Here is a 16414-nt window from a genome sequence, read left to right on the forward strand (position 1 = left end):
GGGGGGGACACCCAGAGTTTGGGAGCTGCCATGGGTGCTCAGCAACCCCCTGTGCCTGTCACCGCCGCGTCCCCAGCGGCTGCGGCTGGGCGCCAAAGGGAAGTGACACCCCGTAACCACAACCTGGGGGGGTTGGGGACAGGCGTGGTGCTTCGAGGTGACACAGCAGCACGGCGTCTGCCGCACACATCCCCCCCCCCACCCCCCAACTTTGCTGTGGGGCTGAGCGCCGGTCAGGCTCAGCCCTGAGGGTGTGGGGTGAAGTCCCCACCCCACCAATTTTGGGTGGCCCCGGTGTCACCCGCTGGGAGGTGACAGGGCCCCCCCCCCCACCCCGCGCCTGCGCGGCGGCGGTTGGCGGGGCAGGAAGCGGGTGCCATGGCGGAGCTGGAGGGGCCCGAGTTTGGCAAAGCCGACTTCGTCCTCCTGGATGAGGTGACGATGGAGCAGTTCCTGGAGAATCTGCGCCTGCGGTACGGGGCGGGGGGGACGGGCCGGGGGGACACCCCTGCGGTGCTGGCGGGCGGGAGCAGCCACCCCAAGTCGTCGTCCCCCTGCCCCAGGGGAGACGCGGAAGCATCCGGGCGGTGCCCAGTGGGGGGAAACTGAGGCACGGCCCCACTCCTGGAGCGGGTTGGGGGGCTGGGGAGGGAGGGGGTGGGAGGGGGTCCGCACCCACGGGGCCCCCACCTTTCCTGCCTGCCCCACGGTGCTTGGTGCTGCCCCATAGCGTGGTTCTCGGGGGGTGCTTTGTCCCATAGCATGCAGCCCAGGCCCCACGGCATGGTGCCTGGCGTTCTGCCTGTGCTGTGGTCCTGCCCCACGGCACCCCACAGGGCGTGCATCCTGCCCCATGGCATGGCACCCCACAGGGCACCACCCCACGGCACAGCACCCCACAGGGTGCCACGCCATGGCATCACACCCCACAGGAAGCCACCCCACACCATGACACAGCACCCCACAGGATGCCACCCCACAGCACTGCCACACCCCATGGGACAGCACCCCACAGGGCATGCATCCTGTCCCACAGCAGCCCACAGGGTCCCACTTCACGGCATCACACCCCACAGGATGTCATCCTGCCCCATGGCACAGCACCCCGCAGGATGCCGCCCCACCCCATGGCACAGCATCCCACAGGGCACCACCCCACGGCACCACACCCCACAGGTCACCACTCCACCGCATGGCACAGCACCCTGCAGGGTGTGCATCCTGCCCCACAGCACAGCACCCCACAGGGTGTGCATCCTGCCCCACAGCACCCCACAGGGTGCCACTCCACAGTATCACAACCCGCAGGATGTCATCCCACCCCACAGGGCATGCATCCTGCCCCATGGCACAGCACCCCACAGGATGCCACCCTGCCCCACAGCACTCAATGGGGTGCCACTCCACAGCATCACAACCTGCAGGATGTCATCCCACCCCATGGCACAGCACCCTGCAGGGCATGCATCCCACCCCACAGCACCGCACCCTGCAGGCTACCACCCCACCCCACGGCACAGCACCCCACAGGATGCCACCCCACAGGGCACACATCCCATCCCATGGCACAGCACCCCGCAGGGTGTGCATCCTGCCCCCACAGCACAGCACCCCGCAGGATGCCACCCTGCCCCACAGCACCCCGCACAGGGTGCCATTCCACAGCATCACACCCCACAGCACAGCGCCCCGCAGGGCGCCCATCCTGCCCCACAGCACTGCACCCCACAGCCCGCCATCCCACCCCATAGCCCAGCACCCTGCAGGGTGACACCCTCCCCCATGGCACAGCACCCAAACGAGCATCATCCTGCCCCACGGCGCAGGGTGGCCACCCCGCCCCATGGGATGAGGACAGCACCCCACAGAGCAGCCCCCCCACGGCCCCCCCTGTGCACAGGTTCTCGCAGGGCCGCATCTACACCTACATCGGGGAGGTGGTGGTGGCGGTGAACCCGTACCGGGCGCTGGCGCTGTATGGGCCGCCGGCGGTGGAGCGCTACCGCGGGCGAGAGCTCTACGAGCGCCCGCCGCACCTCTTCGCCTTGGCCGACGCCGCCTACAAGGCCATGAAACGCCGCGCCAAGGACACCTGCATCGTCATCTCGGGTAGGGACCGACGGGTGGGTGGGGGGCACCCTTGGGTGGGCATCCTCACCCAGCTCCTGCCCTCCCTGCCAGGCGAGAGCGGGGCGGGCAAGACGGAGGCCAGCAAGTACATCATGCAGTACATCGCCGCCATCACCAACCCCAGCCAGCGCGCCGAGGTGGAGAGGTGGGTGCAGCCCCACGGGGAGTGTGGGGGGTGTGGGGTGCCCCACGGCGCCGGTGGGAGGGAGGGGTGCGGGGTGGTGGGATTGGGGGGAGGTGTGTGGGCCTGGTGGCCCTGTCTGTGGGGTCAGCGTGGGGGGACCGACGTGCCCCACGTCCATAGGGATGGTGTGGGAAGAGCGGGGGTGCCCTGTGGCTCTGGGGGATGGTCTTGGGGTGCCCCGTGTCCATAGGGAAGGTGTGAGGAGACTGGGGTACCCCATCCCCATAGGAATGGTGTGGGTGCCCCAAGGGCCTGTGAGGTGGCTCTGGGGGGCCCTGGGGTGCCCCATGTCCTTAGGGAGGGTGAGGGGAGCTCAGGGGGACCCCACAGCGGTACGGGTGGCGTGAAGGGACTGGGGGGCGGTCTGTGTCCATCAGTGAGGCTGCAGCACCGCTGAGCTGAGCTGTGCCGTGCTGAGCCGAGCCGAGCTGAGCTGAGCTGAGCTGAGCTGAGCTGAGCTGAGCTGAGCTGAGCCAGGCGGTGCGGCCCCACGCAGGGTGAAGGCCGTGCTGCTCCAGTCCAACTGCGTCCTGGAGGCCTTCGGCAACGCCAGGACCAACCGCAATGACAACTCCAGCCGCTTCGGCAAGTACATGGACATCAACTTCGACTTCAAGGGTGACCCCACCGGCGGGCACATCCACAACTACCTGCTGGAGAAGGTGGGGGGGCCGGCGGGAGAGGGGACAGGGGGGGCTGTGGGTGGGGGGCACCGCAGGGCACCCACCCCCCGCTCCCCCTTCCAGTCCCGGATCATCCAGCAGCAGCCGGGGGAGAGGAACTTCCACGTGTTCTACCAGGTGGGGCGGGGATGGGATGGGATGGGATGGGATGGGATGGGAAGGGAAAGATGGGATGGGATGGGATGGGATGGGATGGGATGGGATGGGATGGGATGGGATGGGATGGGATGGGATGGGATGGGAAGGGAAGGTTGGGATGGGGTTGATGGGATCTACAGGATGAGATGGGGCTGAGGTGGGTGTGATGGATGTGATGGGATGGGATGGGATGGGATGGGAAGGGAAGGTTGGGATGGGGTTGATGGGATCTACAGGATGAGATGGGGCTGAGGTGGGTGTGATGGATGTGATGGGATGAGAAGATGGGACGGATGGGATGGATGGGATCCATGGAATGAGATGGTGATGGAATGGGAGGGAAGGGAAGATGGATGGAGATTGGGATCGGAGGGAAGGGAAGGATGGGATGGGAAGGTTGGGATGGAGATGGGGATTGGATGGGAGGGAAGGAAGGATGGGATGGGATGGGAAGGTTGGGATGGGATTGATGGGATCTACAGGATGAGATGGGTCTGGGATGGGGAGGGATGGGAGGGGTCTACGGCATGAGATGGGGCTGGGATGGACGTGATGGGATGAGAAGGACAGGATGAATGGGATGGGGAGGGATGGGATGAGAACATTGGGATGGGACAGATGGGATCTATGGGATGGATGGGATGGGGAGGGGATGGGGTTGGGATGGATAGAATGGGACGGGTGGGATGGGACAGATGGGATAAATGGGATTGCAATGGGTGGGACAGGGTGAGATAGGACAGGTCAGGGTGGGATGAGAACAACGGGATCTGTGGGATGGGATGGGGATGGGATGGATGGGGATGGATGGGATGGGATGGATGGGACGGATTGGGATGGGGATGGAATGAATGGGGATGGGATGGGAATGGGATGGGTGGGATGGATGGGATGGGATGGATGGGATGGGGATGGATGGGATGGGATGGGGATGGGGATGGAATGGGTGGGATGGATGGGATGGGGATGGATGGGATGGGATGGGGATGGGGATGGAATGGGTGGGATGGATGGGATGGGGATGGATGGGATGGGATGGGGATGGGGATGGAATGGGTGGGATGGATGGGATGGGATGGATGGGATGGGGATGGATGGGATGGGGATGGGAATGGGGATGGAATGGGTGGGATGGATGGGATGGGATGGGGATGGAATGAATGGGGATGGGATGGGGATAGAATGGATGGGATGGTGATGGATGGGATGGGGATGGGATCTGTGGGATTGGGATAGGCTGCTTGGGATGAGAAGGGCGGGATGGATGGGATGGGGTGGAATGGGGCAGATGGGATGGGGAGGGACAGGACAGGATGCGACAGGGTAGGGGGATCCCGAACGGCACCGGCCAGGCTGGGGGATGCTGGGCGGGGGGTACCGACCCCCCCAGGCATTGACACCCCCCCCACCCCACAGCTGCTGCTGGGAGCCCCCCCGGCCGTGCTGGCCGCACTGCACCTCTCCCCCGACCCCGGCGCCTACCGCTGCACTCAGGAGGGTGCCCAGGGCAGCGTGAGTGGGGATGGAGGGGCGGGGAGGGGTGGGGGGGCAGGATGGGGTGTCCCAGCCCCTCTCACACCCCCCCCCTCATGCTCCCCCTCCAAGGCCTGCGGGGACGAGGCGGCTGGTTACCGGGCGGTGGAGGAGGCGATGGCCATCATCGGCTTCTCCCCAGAGGAGAGGGACTCCGTGCGCCGCGTCCTGGGCGCCATCCTGCACCTGGTGAGAGTACCCCCCAGCCAGTATTCCCCCCCCCGCAACCAGTATGGGCCCCCCCCAACCAGTACAGCCTGTCCTGCACCAGTACATCCCCCCCTGCACCAGTATGGACCCCCCAGGTATAGCCGCCCCACACCAGTATGGCCCCCCCTGCACCAGTACAGCTCCCTCTGCACCAGTACGGCCCCCATACACCAGTACAGGCCCCTGTGCACCACTAAAGCCCTAGGCAGACCAGTATGCCCCCTGCACACAAGTAGAGCCCCAGACAGCCCAGTATGGGTCCCTCACACCAGTATGGCCCCAGGCAGGCCAGTACAGCCCCCGCCTCACACCAGTATGGTCCTGGGCAGACCAGTATGGCCCCACCCCACCAGCATGGGTCCCTCACACTGGTATGGGCCCCCCTACACCAGTACAGCCCCCCCCACACCAGTATGGCCTCCACGCACCAGTACGGCTCCTCCACACCAGTATAGCTGCAGTTAGACCGGTATGGCCCCCGCCCCCAGTATAATCCCCCTGCACCAGTACAGCCCCAAAGCAGACCAGTATGGCCCTGGGCAAACCAGTACAGCCCCATGCAAATGAATATGGCCCCACATTACCCAGTACAAACCAGTGCGAACAAGTAAATACCAGTGCAGCCCTATGCAGTGCAATGCAGCCCAGTACAAACCAGTACAGCCTCAACCAGCATAACCAGCACATCCCAGCACAGCCTGATGCAAACCAGTATAGTCCAGTGCAAACCAGTGTGGCCCAGTATGGGCCAGGACAGCCATTCAATACAAACCAGCACAGCCCAATACAGCCCAGTACAGCCCAGCATGGCCGAGCCCAGCCCAGCCCAATACAAACCAGTACAGTCCATCATGGCCCAGCCCTGCCCAGTACAGCCCAGCCCAATACAAACCAGTACAGTCTAGCATGGCTCAGCCTAGCCCAATACAGACCAGTACAGCACAGCAGAGCTCAGCACAGCCCAGTACAAACCAATACAGACCAGCATGGCCCAGCCTAGCCCACTACAAACCAGTACAGCCCTGTGTGGCCCAGCCCAGCCCAATACAAACCAGTACAGCCCTGTATGGCCCAGCCCAGCCCAATACAAACCAGTACAGCCTGGTATGGCCCAGCCCATGGTGCAGGAAAGGATGGTGCTGGGACACCCCAGCCCCTTTCAGTGGGGCTCCCACGTGTCCCCCCACCTTCATCCGCCAACATGACGTTGTGTGGCCGCCCCAGGGCAACATCAAGTTCACGGCGGAGGGCGAGACGGCGGCGGTGGAGGACGTGGCGCAGGTCGCGGCACTGGCCGAGCTGACGGCCACGGCACCTGACAGCCTGCGCCAGGCGCTCCTGACCCGCACCGTGGCGGCCGGCGGCGGGGAGCTGATCGAGAAGGGCCACAGCCCCAAGGAGGCCGCCTACGCCCGCGACGCCTGCGCCAAGGTGAGGAGGGGACACGGGGTGACAGGGGTGTCGTCCCGTCCCCCCCCGGCACCTGTGGGTGCCCACCATGCTGTCCCTGTCCCCAGGCCATCTACGAGCGGCTCTTCTGCTGGATCGTGGGGCGCATCAACGCCGGCATCGCCACCCGTGGCTACGACGCCCGCCTGCACGGCAAGAGCACCGTCATCGGTGTCCTTGACATCTACGGCTTCGAGATCTTTGACACCAACAGGTGACCTGGCCCGGGGGTGGGGAGGGGATGTAGGGACAGACAGGACCTGGGAGGGACACGGTGGGGGGAGTGGGGATGGGAAGGATGGAGTTGGGGGGGGACAGGAGGACACCTGGGAGGGACAGCTGGAGGGACACATGGAGGTGACAGGACCCAGGAGGGACTCGTGGACAGGACAGGACCTGGAAGGAACACGGGAAGGGGATGGGACCCAGGAGGGACACGTGGAGGGGACCCGTGGAGGGACAGGACTTGGGAGGGGGGACACATAGTGGGGGAGGATGCCCAAGGGACATGTGGAGGGGAGAGGACCCACGAGAGACACAGGGAGGTGACAGGACCCAGGAGGGACACATGGAGGGGACAGGACTTGGGAGTGACACATGGAGATGGCAGGATCCAGGGGGGACTCAAGGAGGGGACAGGACTTGGGAGGGACACACGGAGGGGCCCAAGGGACACATGGAAGGGGATGGGACCACAAGGGACCCAGGGAGGTGACAGGACCAGGATCAGGAGGGGCCCATGGAGGGCCAGGCCATGCAGCTCAGTGCGTGCGCAGGGGATGTCGTGGGGGGACAGTGGGGACCATCCTGACCCCCCCTGCCCACAGCTTCGAGCAGTTCTGCATCAACTACTGCAACGAGAAGCTGCAGCAGCTCTTCATCGAGCTGATCCTGCGACAGGAGCAGGCCGAGTACCAGCGGGAGGGCATCACCTGGCAGAGCGTGAGGGACATGGGGACATGGGGAGGGGGACAGGGGGGCATCATCTGGCAGAGTGTGAGGGACACGGGGACATGGGGAGGGGGACAGGGGGGCATCGCCTGGCAGAGTGTGAGGGACACGGGGACATGGGGAGGGGGACAGGGGGGCATTGCCTGGCAGAGTGTGAGGAACACGGGGACATGGGGAGGGGGACAGGGGGGCATCACCTGGCAGAGTGTGAGGGACACAGGGACATGGGGAGGGGGATGGGGGGGCATCGCCTGGCAGAGTGTGAGGGACACGGGGACATGGGGAGGGGGACAGGGAGGCATCACCTGGCAGAGTGTGAGGGACACGGGGACATGGGGAGGGGGACAGGGGGGCATCGCCTGGCAGAGTGTGAGGGACACGGGGACATGGGGAGGGGGACAGGGGGGCATCGCCTGGCAGAGTGTGAGGGACACGGGGACATGGGGAGGGGGACAGGGAGGCATCGCCTGGCAGAGTGTGAGGGACACGGGGACATGGGGAGGGGGACAGGGGGGGCATCGCCTGGCAGAGCGTGAGGGACACGGGGGTGTCAGAGGTGGATGGGGGGGCATCGCCTGGCAAGAGGGTGGTGGGGACAGAGATGCCATCACCAGCCATGGCAAGATTTGGGGTGCCTGGGGACAAATCAGGCTGCCTGGGGGGTGCAATTCGGGGTGCCCACCCCCGTGCTCCCCCCAGATCGAGTACTTCAGCAACGAGCCCATCGTGGAGCTGGTGGAGCAGCCGCACCGTGGCATCCTGGCGCTGCTGGACGAGGCCTGCCTGGCCGCAGGGACTGTCACCGACCCCCTCTTCCTCGCCTCCATGGACGCCCGCCTCGGCCGCCACCCCCACTACACCAGCCGCAAGGTGCTCCTGGGGGGTGCTGGGGGCAGCGGTGGGGGTCCCATGGGTGGGGTGGGCTGACACCCCCTTGCTCCCCAGCTCTGCCCCACAGACAAGACCATGGAGTTCAACCGGGACTTCCGCATCAAGCACTACGCTGGAGATGTCACGTGAGGGGGACACCGGGGGGACACGGGGGAGGCTATGGGTGTCATCAGGTGGCTGTGGGGCACTGCGGGGGTGACTTCAGGAGAGCATGGGGGGACTGTGGGGGGGCCATTTGGGACCATGGGGCTATAGGGGCTCTTGGGGGTCTAGGGTTGACCATGGGACCTTGGAGATCCATGGGGGACCATGTAGGAGCATGGGGGGGACATGGGACTGTGGGGGGTCTTGAGAGACTGTGGGAGATGCTTTGGGGTCATGGGGGACCATCAGGCTGTGGGGAGCCATGGGGGACTGGCGGGGGGTCAGTTAGGGCCATGGGAGTGGGGGTGGCCATTGGGGACTGTGGATGTGGCCATGGAGTCATGGGGGGCTGTGGGGGACCTTGGGGGACCATGGAAGGCCTTGGGGCTGTGAGGGACCTTGGGAGGATGTGGGGGCCACCTGTGACTGTGGAGGGCCCTGGGGGACTATAGGGTGGCCTTGGTTGACTGTGGGGCTTTGAGGACCCACGGAGGATTGTGGGGAGCCAGTTAGGACCATAGGGGGCCATTTGGGGGACCACTGTGGTCCATGGGGTCTGGGAGGTCCCCAGAGGCCCTGTGGAGCGGGAGGGGCTGTGTTGGACACACCATGCTGTACCCTGGGGACAGTGGGGACAGGTTTGGGGGACCCTGTGTCCATCAGCGCTGAACCCCACAATCCCCTCACCTCCATGGGTGCCCCCAGGGCCACCCCCAGAGCCACATGTCACCTCTTTGTGGGGCTGGGTGCCCCCAGCAGCCCCCATCCCACTGCGGGGAGGAAGGGCTGCCCGGATGCCTGAGTCCCTCAGGGTGCAGCTCCCCGCCCCCCAATCCCCCCGAGTGCTGGAGGAGCCCCCCAACATGGTGCCCCCCCCCCCTTAGGTATTCGGTGGAGGGTTTCCTGGACAAGAACAAGGACACGCTCTTCCAGGACTTCAAACGGCTCCTCTACAACAGGTTGGGGACACAGGGGACACGACTGGGAGGGCTGGTGGCACAGCCGGGGGGGCAGGAGCGGGGGTGGCCCGCTGCTGCCAGCCCCACATCAACGCCGTCCCCAGCGCGGACCCGGTGCTGCGTGCCATGTGGCCCGACGGCGAGCAGAGCGTCACCGAGGTCACCAAGCGCCCGCTGACCACCGGCACGCTCTTCAAGAACTCCATCGTGGCCCTGGTGGAGAACCTCGCCTCCAAGGTAGGGGACCGGGGACAGCCTGGCGTGTCCCTGCACCAACTTGATGTGTCTCCGGGCCAGCTGGGAATGTCCCCAACCCAGCTTGATAGGTCCCCATGGCAGCTGGGCGTGGCCCCAAGCCAGCCGAGATGTCCCCGAGCCAGCCTGGCATGTCCCTGTGCCAGCCAAGGTGTCCCTGAGCCAGCCAAGATGTCCCCAAGCCAGCCTAACATGTCCCTGAGCCAACCTGACATGTCCCCAAGCCAGCAAAGATGTCCCTGTGCCAGTCTGACGTGTCCCTGTACCAGCCTAGATGTCCCCAGCCAGCATGGCATGTCCCTGAGCCAGCCTGGCGTGTCCTTGAGCCAGCCAAGGTGTCCCCAAGCCAGCCTGGTGTGTCCCAGTGCCAGTCAGGCATGTCCTTGAGCCAGCCTGGCATGTCCCTATGCCAGCCAAGGTGTCCCTGAGCCAGCCAAGGTGTCCCCAAGCCAGCCTGGCATGTCCCTGTGCCAGCCAAGGTGTCCCTGAGCCAGCCAAGGTGTCCCCAAGCCAGCCTGGTATGTCCCTATGCCAGCCAAGTTGTCCCTGAGCCAGCCAAGATGTCCCCAAGCCAGCCTAGCATGTCCCTGAGCCAACCTGGCACATCCCCAAGCCAGCAAAGATGTCCCTGTGCCAGCCTGACATGTCCCCGTGCCAGCCTAGATGTCCCCAGCCAGCCTGGCATGTCCCTGAGCCAGCCTGGCATGTCTCCCCACCCAGCCAAGGTGTCCCTGAGCCAGTCTGGCATGTCCTTGAGCCAGCCTGGTATGTCCCTGAGACAGCCAAGGTGTCCCCGAGCCAGCCTGGCATGTCCTTGAACCAGTTAGGCATGTCCTTGAGCCAGCCTGTCATGTCCTCACCCAGCCAAGTTGTCCCTGAGCCAGCCAAGATGTCCCCAAGCCAGCCTGGCATGTCCCTGAGCCAACCTAGCATGTCCCCAAGCCAGCAAAGATGTCTCTGTGCCAGCCTGACATGTCCCTGTGCCAGCCTAGATGTCCCCAGCCAGCCTGGCATGTCCCTGAGCCAACCTGACGTGTCCCCAGGCAGCCAAGGTGTCTCCATGCCAGCCAGGCACATCCCCAAGCCACCGAGCCCTCCCGTCCCCGTGCCACCCATACCCGGTGCGGTCCCACCCTGCGCGCCCGCAGCCCCCCAGCTCAGGACACACGTGTGCTCAGTGCCACCGCAGTGCCACCCTCTCCGTGTCCCTGCAGGAGCCCTACTACGTGCGCTGCATCAAACCCAACGACCAGAAGTCACCGACGCTCTTCGACGAGGAGCGCTGCCGCCACCAGGTCTCCTACCTGGGGCTGCTGGAGAACGTCCGCGTGCGCCGCGCCGGCTTCGCCTACCGCCAGCCCTACGACCGCTTCCTCCTGCGGTACGGCTGCCCCCCGGCACCCCCACGCCCCTCCTCAGCCCCCCGGGAACCCCCCTCCGCGCCCCCTCACCCCGGGAACCACCCCCCTCCCCAGGTACAAGATGACCTGCGAGTACACGTGGCCCAACCACCTGATGGCCACCGACCGGGAGGCTACGCAAGCCCTCCTGGAGCAGCACGGCTTCCAGGATGACGTGGCTTATGGCCACACCAAGGTCTTCATCCGCACGCCCCGCACCCTCTTCTGCCTCGAGCAGGAGCGGACGCAGCTCATCCCCATCATCGTCCTGCTGCTGCAGAAGGTGGGGACGCGTGGCATGAGCTGGCTCGGTCTCAGCTCCCCTGGGGTGACACGGGGCTGGGGGGGGACACCCCGGGGTGCTGGATGAGTGTGGGGCACAGGATGGTGCAGAGCACGGGCTTGGCATGGGGTAGGGAATGGGGTGGGATGTGGGGCAGGGCATGGGGCATCATACGGGGTGTGCTGTGGGGCAGGGCACGGGGTGGGACGTGGGGGACAGCGTGGGGCAGAGAATGGGGCACCGCGTGGGGCTCGGCGTGGCGTGGGGCAGGCTGTGGGGCAGGCCGTGGGGCAGGCTGCGGGGCTGACACAGGACACAACACAGGGCATTTCCTCAGAGCAGAGCATGGGCCGCACTGGGGAATTTTGGGCTGGGGAGCAGCATTTTGGGGGTGGTGCCGAGCACCCAGCCTGGTGCCACAGCCACGCTCCCGGGGGGCAGCGGGGGGGTGGATCTATGGGGCAGGGCCCACCCTGAGCACCGGGCGTTGGGCAGGCGTGGCGCGGCGCCCTGGCACGCCGGCGCTGCCGGTACCTGCGCGCGGCCTACGCCATCATGGCGTGGTACAGGCGGCAGAAGGTGAAGACGCACGTGCGGGAGCTGCTGCGGCGGTTCCAGGGCGTCCGCGCCCTCCCCGACCTCGGCAAGGGCCTGGCCTGGCCGGAGCCGCCCGCCGTGCTGGCGAGGTTCCAGGACGCCAGCCAGCGCCTCTTCTGCAGGTACCGGCCCGAACGGCGGGATGGGGACGGGGGATGTGGGATGGGGATGTGAACGGGGGATGGGGATGTGGGATGGGAACATGGACGTGGGATGGGGATGTGGGATGGGGATGGAGACATGGGACAGGGATGTGGGATGGGGATGGGGATGTGGGATGGGGATGGGGACATGGGACAGGGCTGTGGGATGGGGATGGGGATGTGGGATGTGGGATGGGACCAGGGATGTGGGATGGGGATGGGAATGTGGGATGGGGATGGGGACATGGGACAGGGCTGTGGGATGGGGATGGGGATGTGGGATGTGGGATGGGACCAGGGATGTGGGATGGGGATGTGGGACGGGGATGGAGACATGGGACAGGGATGTGGGATGGGGATGTGGGATGTGGGATGGGACCAGGGACGTGGGATGGGGATGTGGGACAGGGATGGAGACATGGGACAGGGATGTGGGATGGGGATGGGGATGGGGACGTGGGATGGGAACAGGGATGTGGGATGGGGATGGGGACATGGGACAGGGATGTGGGATGGGGATGGGGACGTGGGATGGGGATGGGAATGTGGGATGGGGATGTGGGATGTGGGATGGGACCAGGGACGTGGGATGGGGATGTGGGACGGGGATGGAGACATGGGACAGGGATGTGGGATGGGGATGGGGATGTGGGGTGTGGGATGGGAACGGAGATGTGGGATGGGTATGTGGGGTGGGATGGGGATGTGGGATGGGGATGTGGGATGGGAATGTGGGATGGGAACGGGGATGTGGGATGGGGACATGGGACAGGGATGTGGGATGGGAATGTGGGATAGGGATGTGGGATTTGGGATGGGAACGGGGATGTGGGATGGGGATGTGGGACAGGACGGGGACATGGGACGGGGACATGGGACGGGGACGTGGGATGGGGATGTGGGATGGGGATGGAGACATGGGACAGGGATGTGGGATGGGGATGGGAATGGAGATGTGGGATGGGGATGTGGGATGGGGACAGGGACGTGTGACAAGGACATGAGATGGGAACATGGGATGGGGACGTGGGACAGGGATGCGGGTGTGGGACAGGGACATGGGGAATATGGGATGGGAATGTGGGATGGGGTCAGGGACATGAAATAGAGATGGGGGACAGGGATGTGTGTTGGAAATGTGGGACAGGGACATGGGATAGGAATGTGGGATGTGGGACAGGAATAGGGATGTGGGATGGGAACGTGGGATGGGGATGTGGGACAGGGATGGGGACAAGGGACAGGGACGTGGGATGGGAATGTGGGATAGGGATGTGGGATGTGGGATGGGAACGGGGACATGGGACAGGAACGTGGGATGTGGAATGGGACCAGGGACATGGGATGGGGATGTGGGATGGGAATGTGGGATGGGGTTGGGAGTGTGGAATGGAGACATGGGACGGGGATGTGGGATGGAAATGTGGGATAGGGAATGTGGGATGTGGGACAGGGATGGGGATGTGGGATGGGGATGGGGATGTGGGATAGGAATGTGGGATGTGGAATGGGAATGGGGACGTGGGACAGGAACGTGGGATGCGGGATAGGAACAGGGACATGGGATGGGGATGTGGGACGGGGCTGGGGAGAAAGGACGGGGATGTGGGATGGGAACAGGGACGTGGGATGGGAACGTGGGATGGGGTCGGGGATGCGAGATGGAGATGTGGGACGGGGATGTGGGATGGGAACATGGCATGGGGACAGGAATATGGGATGATAATGTGGGACAAGGACATGGGATGGAAACAAGGACATGGGACAGGGATGTGGGATGCGGATGGAGACATGTGATGGGGATGTGGGACTGGAATGTGGGATGGGGATGGGGGTGTGGGATGGGAACGGGGACGTGGGACAGGGATGTGGGACTGGAATGTGGGATGGGGATGGGGGTGTGGGACAGGAGCATGGGACGGGGATGTGGGATGTGAGCGTGGGACAGTGACGTGGCTGCGGCATGTCCCCCGCCGCAGGTGGCGAGCGCGGCAGATCATCAAGAACATCCCCCCGTCGGAGATGGGGCAGATCCGGGCCAAGGTGGCCGCCATGGAGGCGCTGGGGGCGCTGCGGAAGGACTGGGGCTGCCAGCGCAGCTGGGCAGGGGATTACCTCTCCTTGGTAAGGACCTGTGGCGGGTTTGGGGGTGCCCCATGGCGCACCCCAGGGTGCCACCCCCACCCCACCCCATGGCTCCCCACAGCCCAGCGAGAACCCGGGGCTGGCGCTGCCCTTCGCCCGCCGCCTCCAGGCCCTCAAGGACAAGGTGCATTTCGGCTCCGTCCTCTTCTCCTGCCATGTCCGCAAGGTGAGGGGGGAAAAAGGGGGGCCCTGCCCAGCCACCAGCTCTGTGTTACCCCCTGGCGTGTCCCCTCACCTGGCCCTGTCCCCGCAGATCAACCATTTTGGAAAGAGCCGGGACCGGGCCATCCTCGTGACGGACCAGCACCTCTACAAGCTGGACCCCCGGCAGCAGTACCGGGTGATGCGGGCGCTGCCCCTCAGCACCGTGAGTGTCCCCAACCCTGCCCGTGTCCCCAGGGTAGCTGGGGGGACAAGGCCACCCCCTACACCCAGAGCTGGGGGGACCCATGTGTCCTGGCTGTCCTGCTCCCACATGGGGGTTGGTTGGAGACCCCTCCATGGGCCCCACGGCCACGTGCTGTGGGGCCATCTGCGTTGGCACCATGAAGTCCTGTGGGACAGAGGTGTGATGTTGTCCCCACCACACTGTCCCCACCCTGCTGTCCCCATCACACTGGCCATGCCACACTGTCCACACCACTCTGTCACCACCACGCTGGCCATGCTGTCCCCACCATGCCATCCCCACCACACTGTCCCCACCACACTGGCCATGCTGTGCTGTCCCCACCACGCTGTCCCCACCACGCTGTCCCCATGACACTGGCCATGCCATGCCATCCCCATCATGCTATCCCCATCATGCTGTCCCCACCATGCTGTCCCCACCACACTGGCCATGCCGTGCTGTCCCCACCACACCGTCCCTACCACGGTGGCCGTGCCCATGGTGCCTCAGCCATGCCACACTGGCCGTGCAGTATCCCCACGCCCCCCTCTTCCCCCCCACAGCCATGGCCACAGCAGTGCCACCTTGCTGTCCCCACAGGTGACGGGGCTGAGCGTGACAAGCTGCCCGGCGCAGCTGGTGGTCTTCCACACCCAGAGCCGGGCGGACGTGGCCGTGTGCCTGCACAAGACGCGGCCGACGGGGGACAACCGGGTGGGCGAGCTGGTGGGCGTCCTCCTGGAGCACTGCCGGGCGTGAGTAGGGGGGCTCGGGCTTGGGGAGGGGGGGGGCAGCACCCTGTGAGCCCACCCTCCTGCTCAAGTCGATGCTGGGATGTCGTAGGACCAAGCGGGAGCTGCAGGTCCGGGTGTCCGACTGCATCCAGCTGAGCCTCCGCGGGCGCCGGCGGCTGCTGACGGTGGAGACGCGGCCGGATGCGGCCGCCCCCGATTTTGGCAAGAGCCGCGATGGCTTTGTGCTTTACTGGCCTGGGAGATGAAGGGGGAGGGTGGCAGCCCCTCCACCGGGCCCCCCTCGGCTGCATCCTGCCGCCACCCTGCCCCGCTGGCCCCTGCTCAGGACCCCACAGGCCCACTGAGGCCACAGGACCCCCCGACCCCGCGTTCCCCCGGGACGATGCCAGAAACCCTGTGTGCACTGGGAATAAATTGCTGGATGGGACCCCCGGAGCCCCCCCCAAACCTGGCTGGGACCCTCAGGGCCCCCAGTACGGGGCGGGGGTCCCCCAGAAACTCTGCCCCACAGCTTGGGATACTGCTAGCCCATGGCGGAGTGGGGCGGGGGGCAGGTTGGCTGCAGTGGGGCAGGAATGGTGTGGTGGAAGTGGGATGGGGTCTGTGGGGTGGGATGGGATGGAATCTGGGATCTATGGGATGGAGTGGGTGAGATGGGTGGGGTCGATAGGATGGGGTAGGATGATGTGAGATGGATGGATGGGGTGGGACCTATGGGATGGGGTAGGATCAGCCGGGATGGGATGAGTGGATGGGGTGAGCTGGGATCTACTGAATGGGGTGGGATGTGGTGAGATGGATGGGATGGGGTGGGATGGGATGGGCTCTATGAGGTGGGATGGGCTCAGTTGGGATGGGTGGGATGAAGTCTGGGATGGGGTGGGACCTATGGGGTGGGATGTGGTGAGATGGATGGGATGGGGTGGGATGGGCTCTATGAGGTGGGATGGGCTCAGTTGGGATGGGTGGGATGAAGTCTGGGATGGGGTGGGATGGGGTGAGATGGGTGGGATGGGACCTATGGGGTGGGATGGGGTAAAGTGGATGGATGGGATAAGGTGGGATCAGTTGGGAGGGGGTGGGATGGATGGATGGATGGATGGATGGATGGATGGATGGATGGATGGATGGATGGGATGAAGTCTCTGGGGTGGGCTGGGCTGAGATGGGATC

The 16414-nt window shown here is 65.3% G+C and overlaps 1 protein-coding gene across 1 annotated transcript; it reads left to right on the plus strand.

Annotated features, from left to right (window-relative positions):
• Window positions 1-309: 309 nt before the first annotated feature.
• MYO1G (myosin IG) lies at window positions 310-15609 on the plus strand. Its single transcript, XM_074872414.1, has 22 exons — window positions 310-473; window positions 1901-2109; window positions 2182-2275; window positions 2811-2976; window positions 3061-3114; window positions 4552-4647; window positions 4741-4857; window positions 6103-6309; window positions 6396-6541; window positions 7155-7269; window positions 7978-8148; window positions 8224-8294; window positions 9198-9272; window positions 9377-9509; window positions 10742-10908; window positions 11003-11210; window positions 11706-11929; window positions 13930-14074; window positions 14157-14261; window positions 14349-14462; window positions 15087-15241; window positions 15330-15609. The coding sequence occupies exons 1-22, from the start codon at window positions 379-381 to the stop codon at window positions 15484-15486; spliced, it is 3024 nt and encodes a 1007-aa protein (XP_074728515.1). The 5' UTR covers window positions 310-378; the 3' UTR covers window positions 15487-15609.
• Window positions 15610-16414: the final 805 nt, after the last annotated feature.

Source organism: Strix uralensis, chromosome 1 (genome assembly GCF_047716275.1).
Source record: "Strix uralensis isolate ZFMK-TIS-50842 chromosome 1, bStrUra1, whole genome shotgun sequence".
NCBI lineage: Eukaryota > Metazoa > Chordata > Aves > Strigiformes > Strigidae > Strix > Strix uralensis.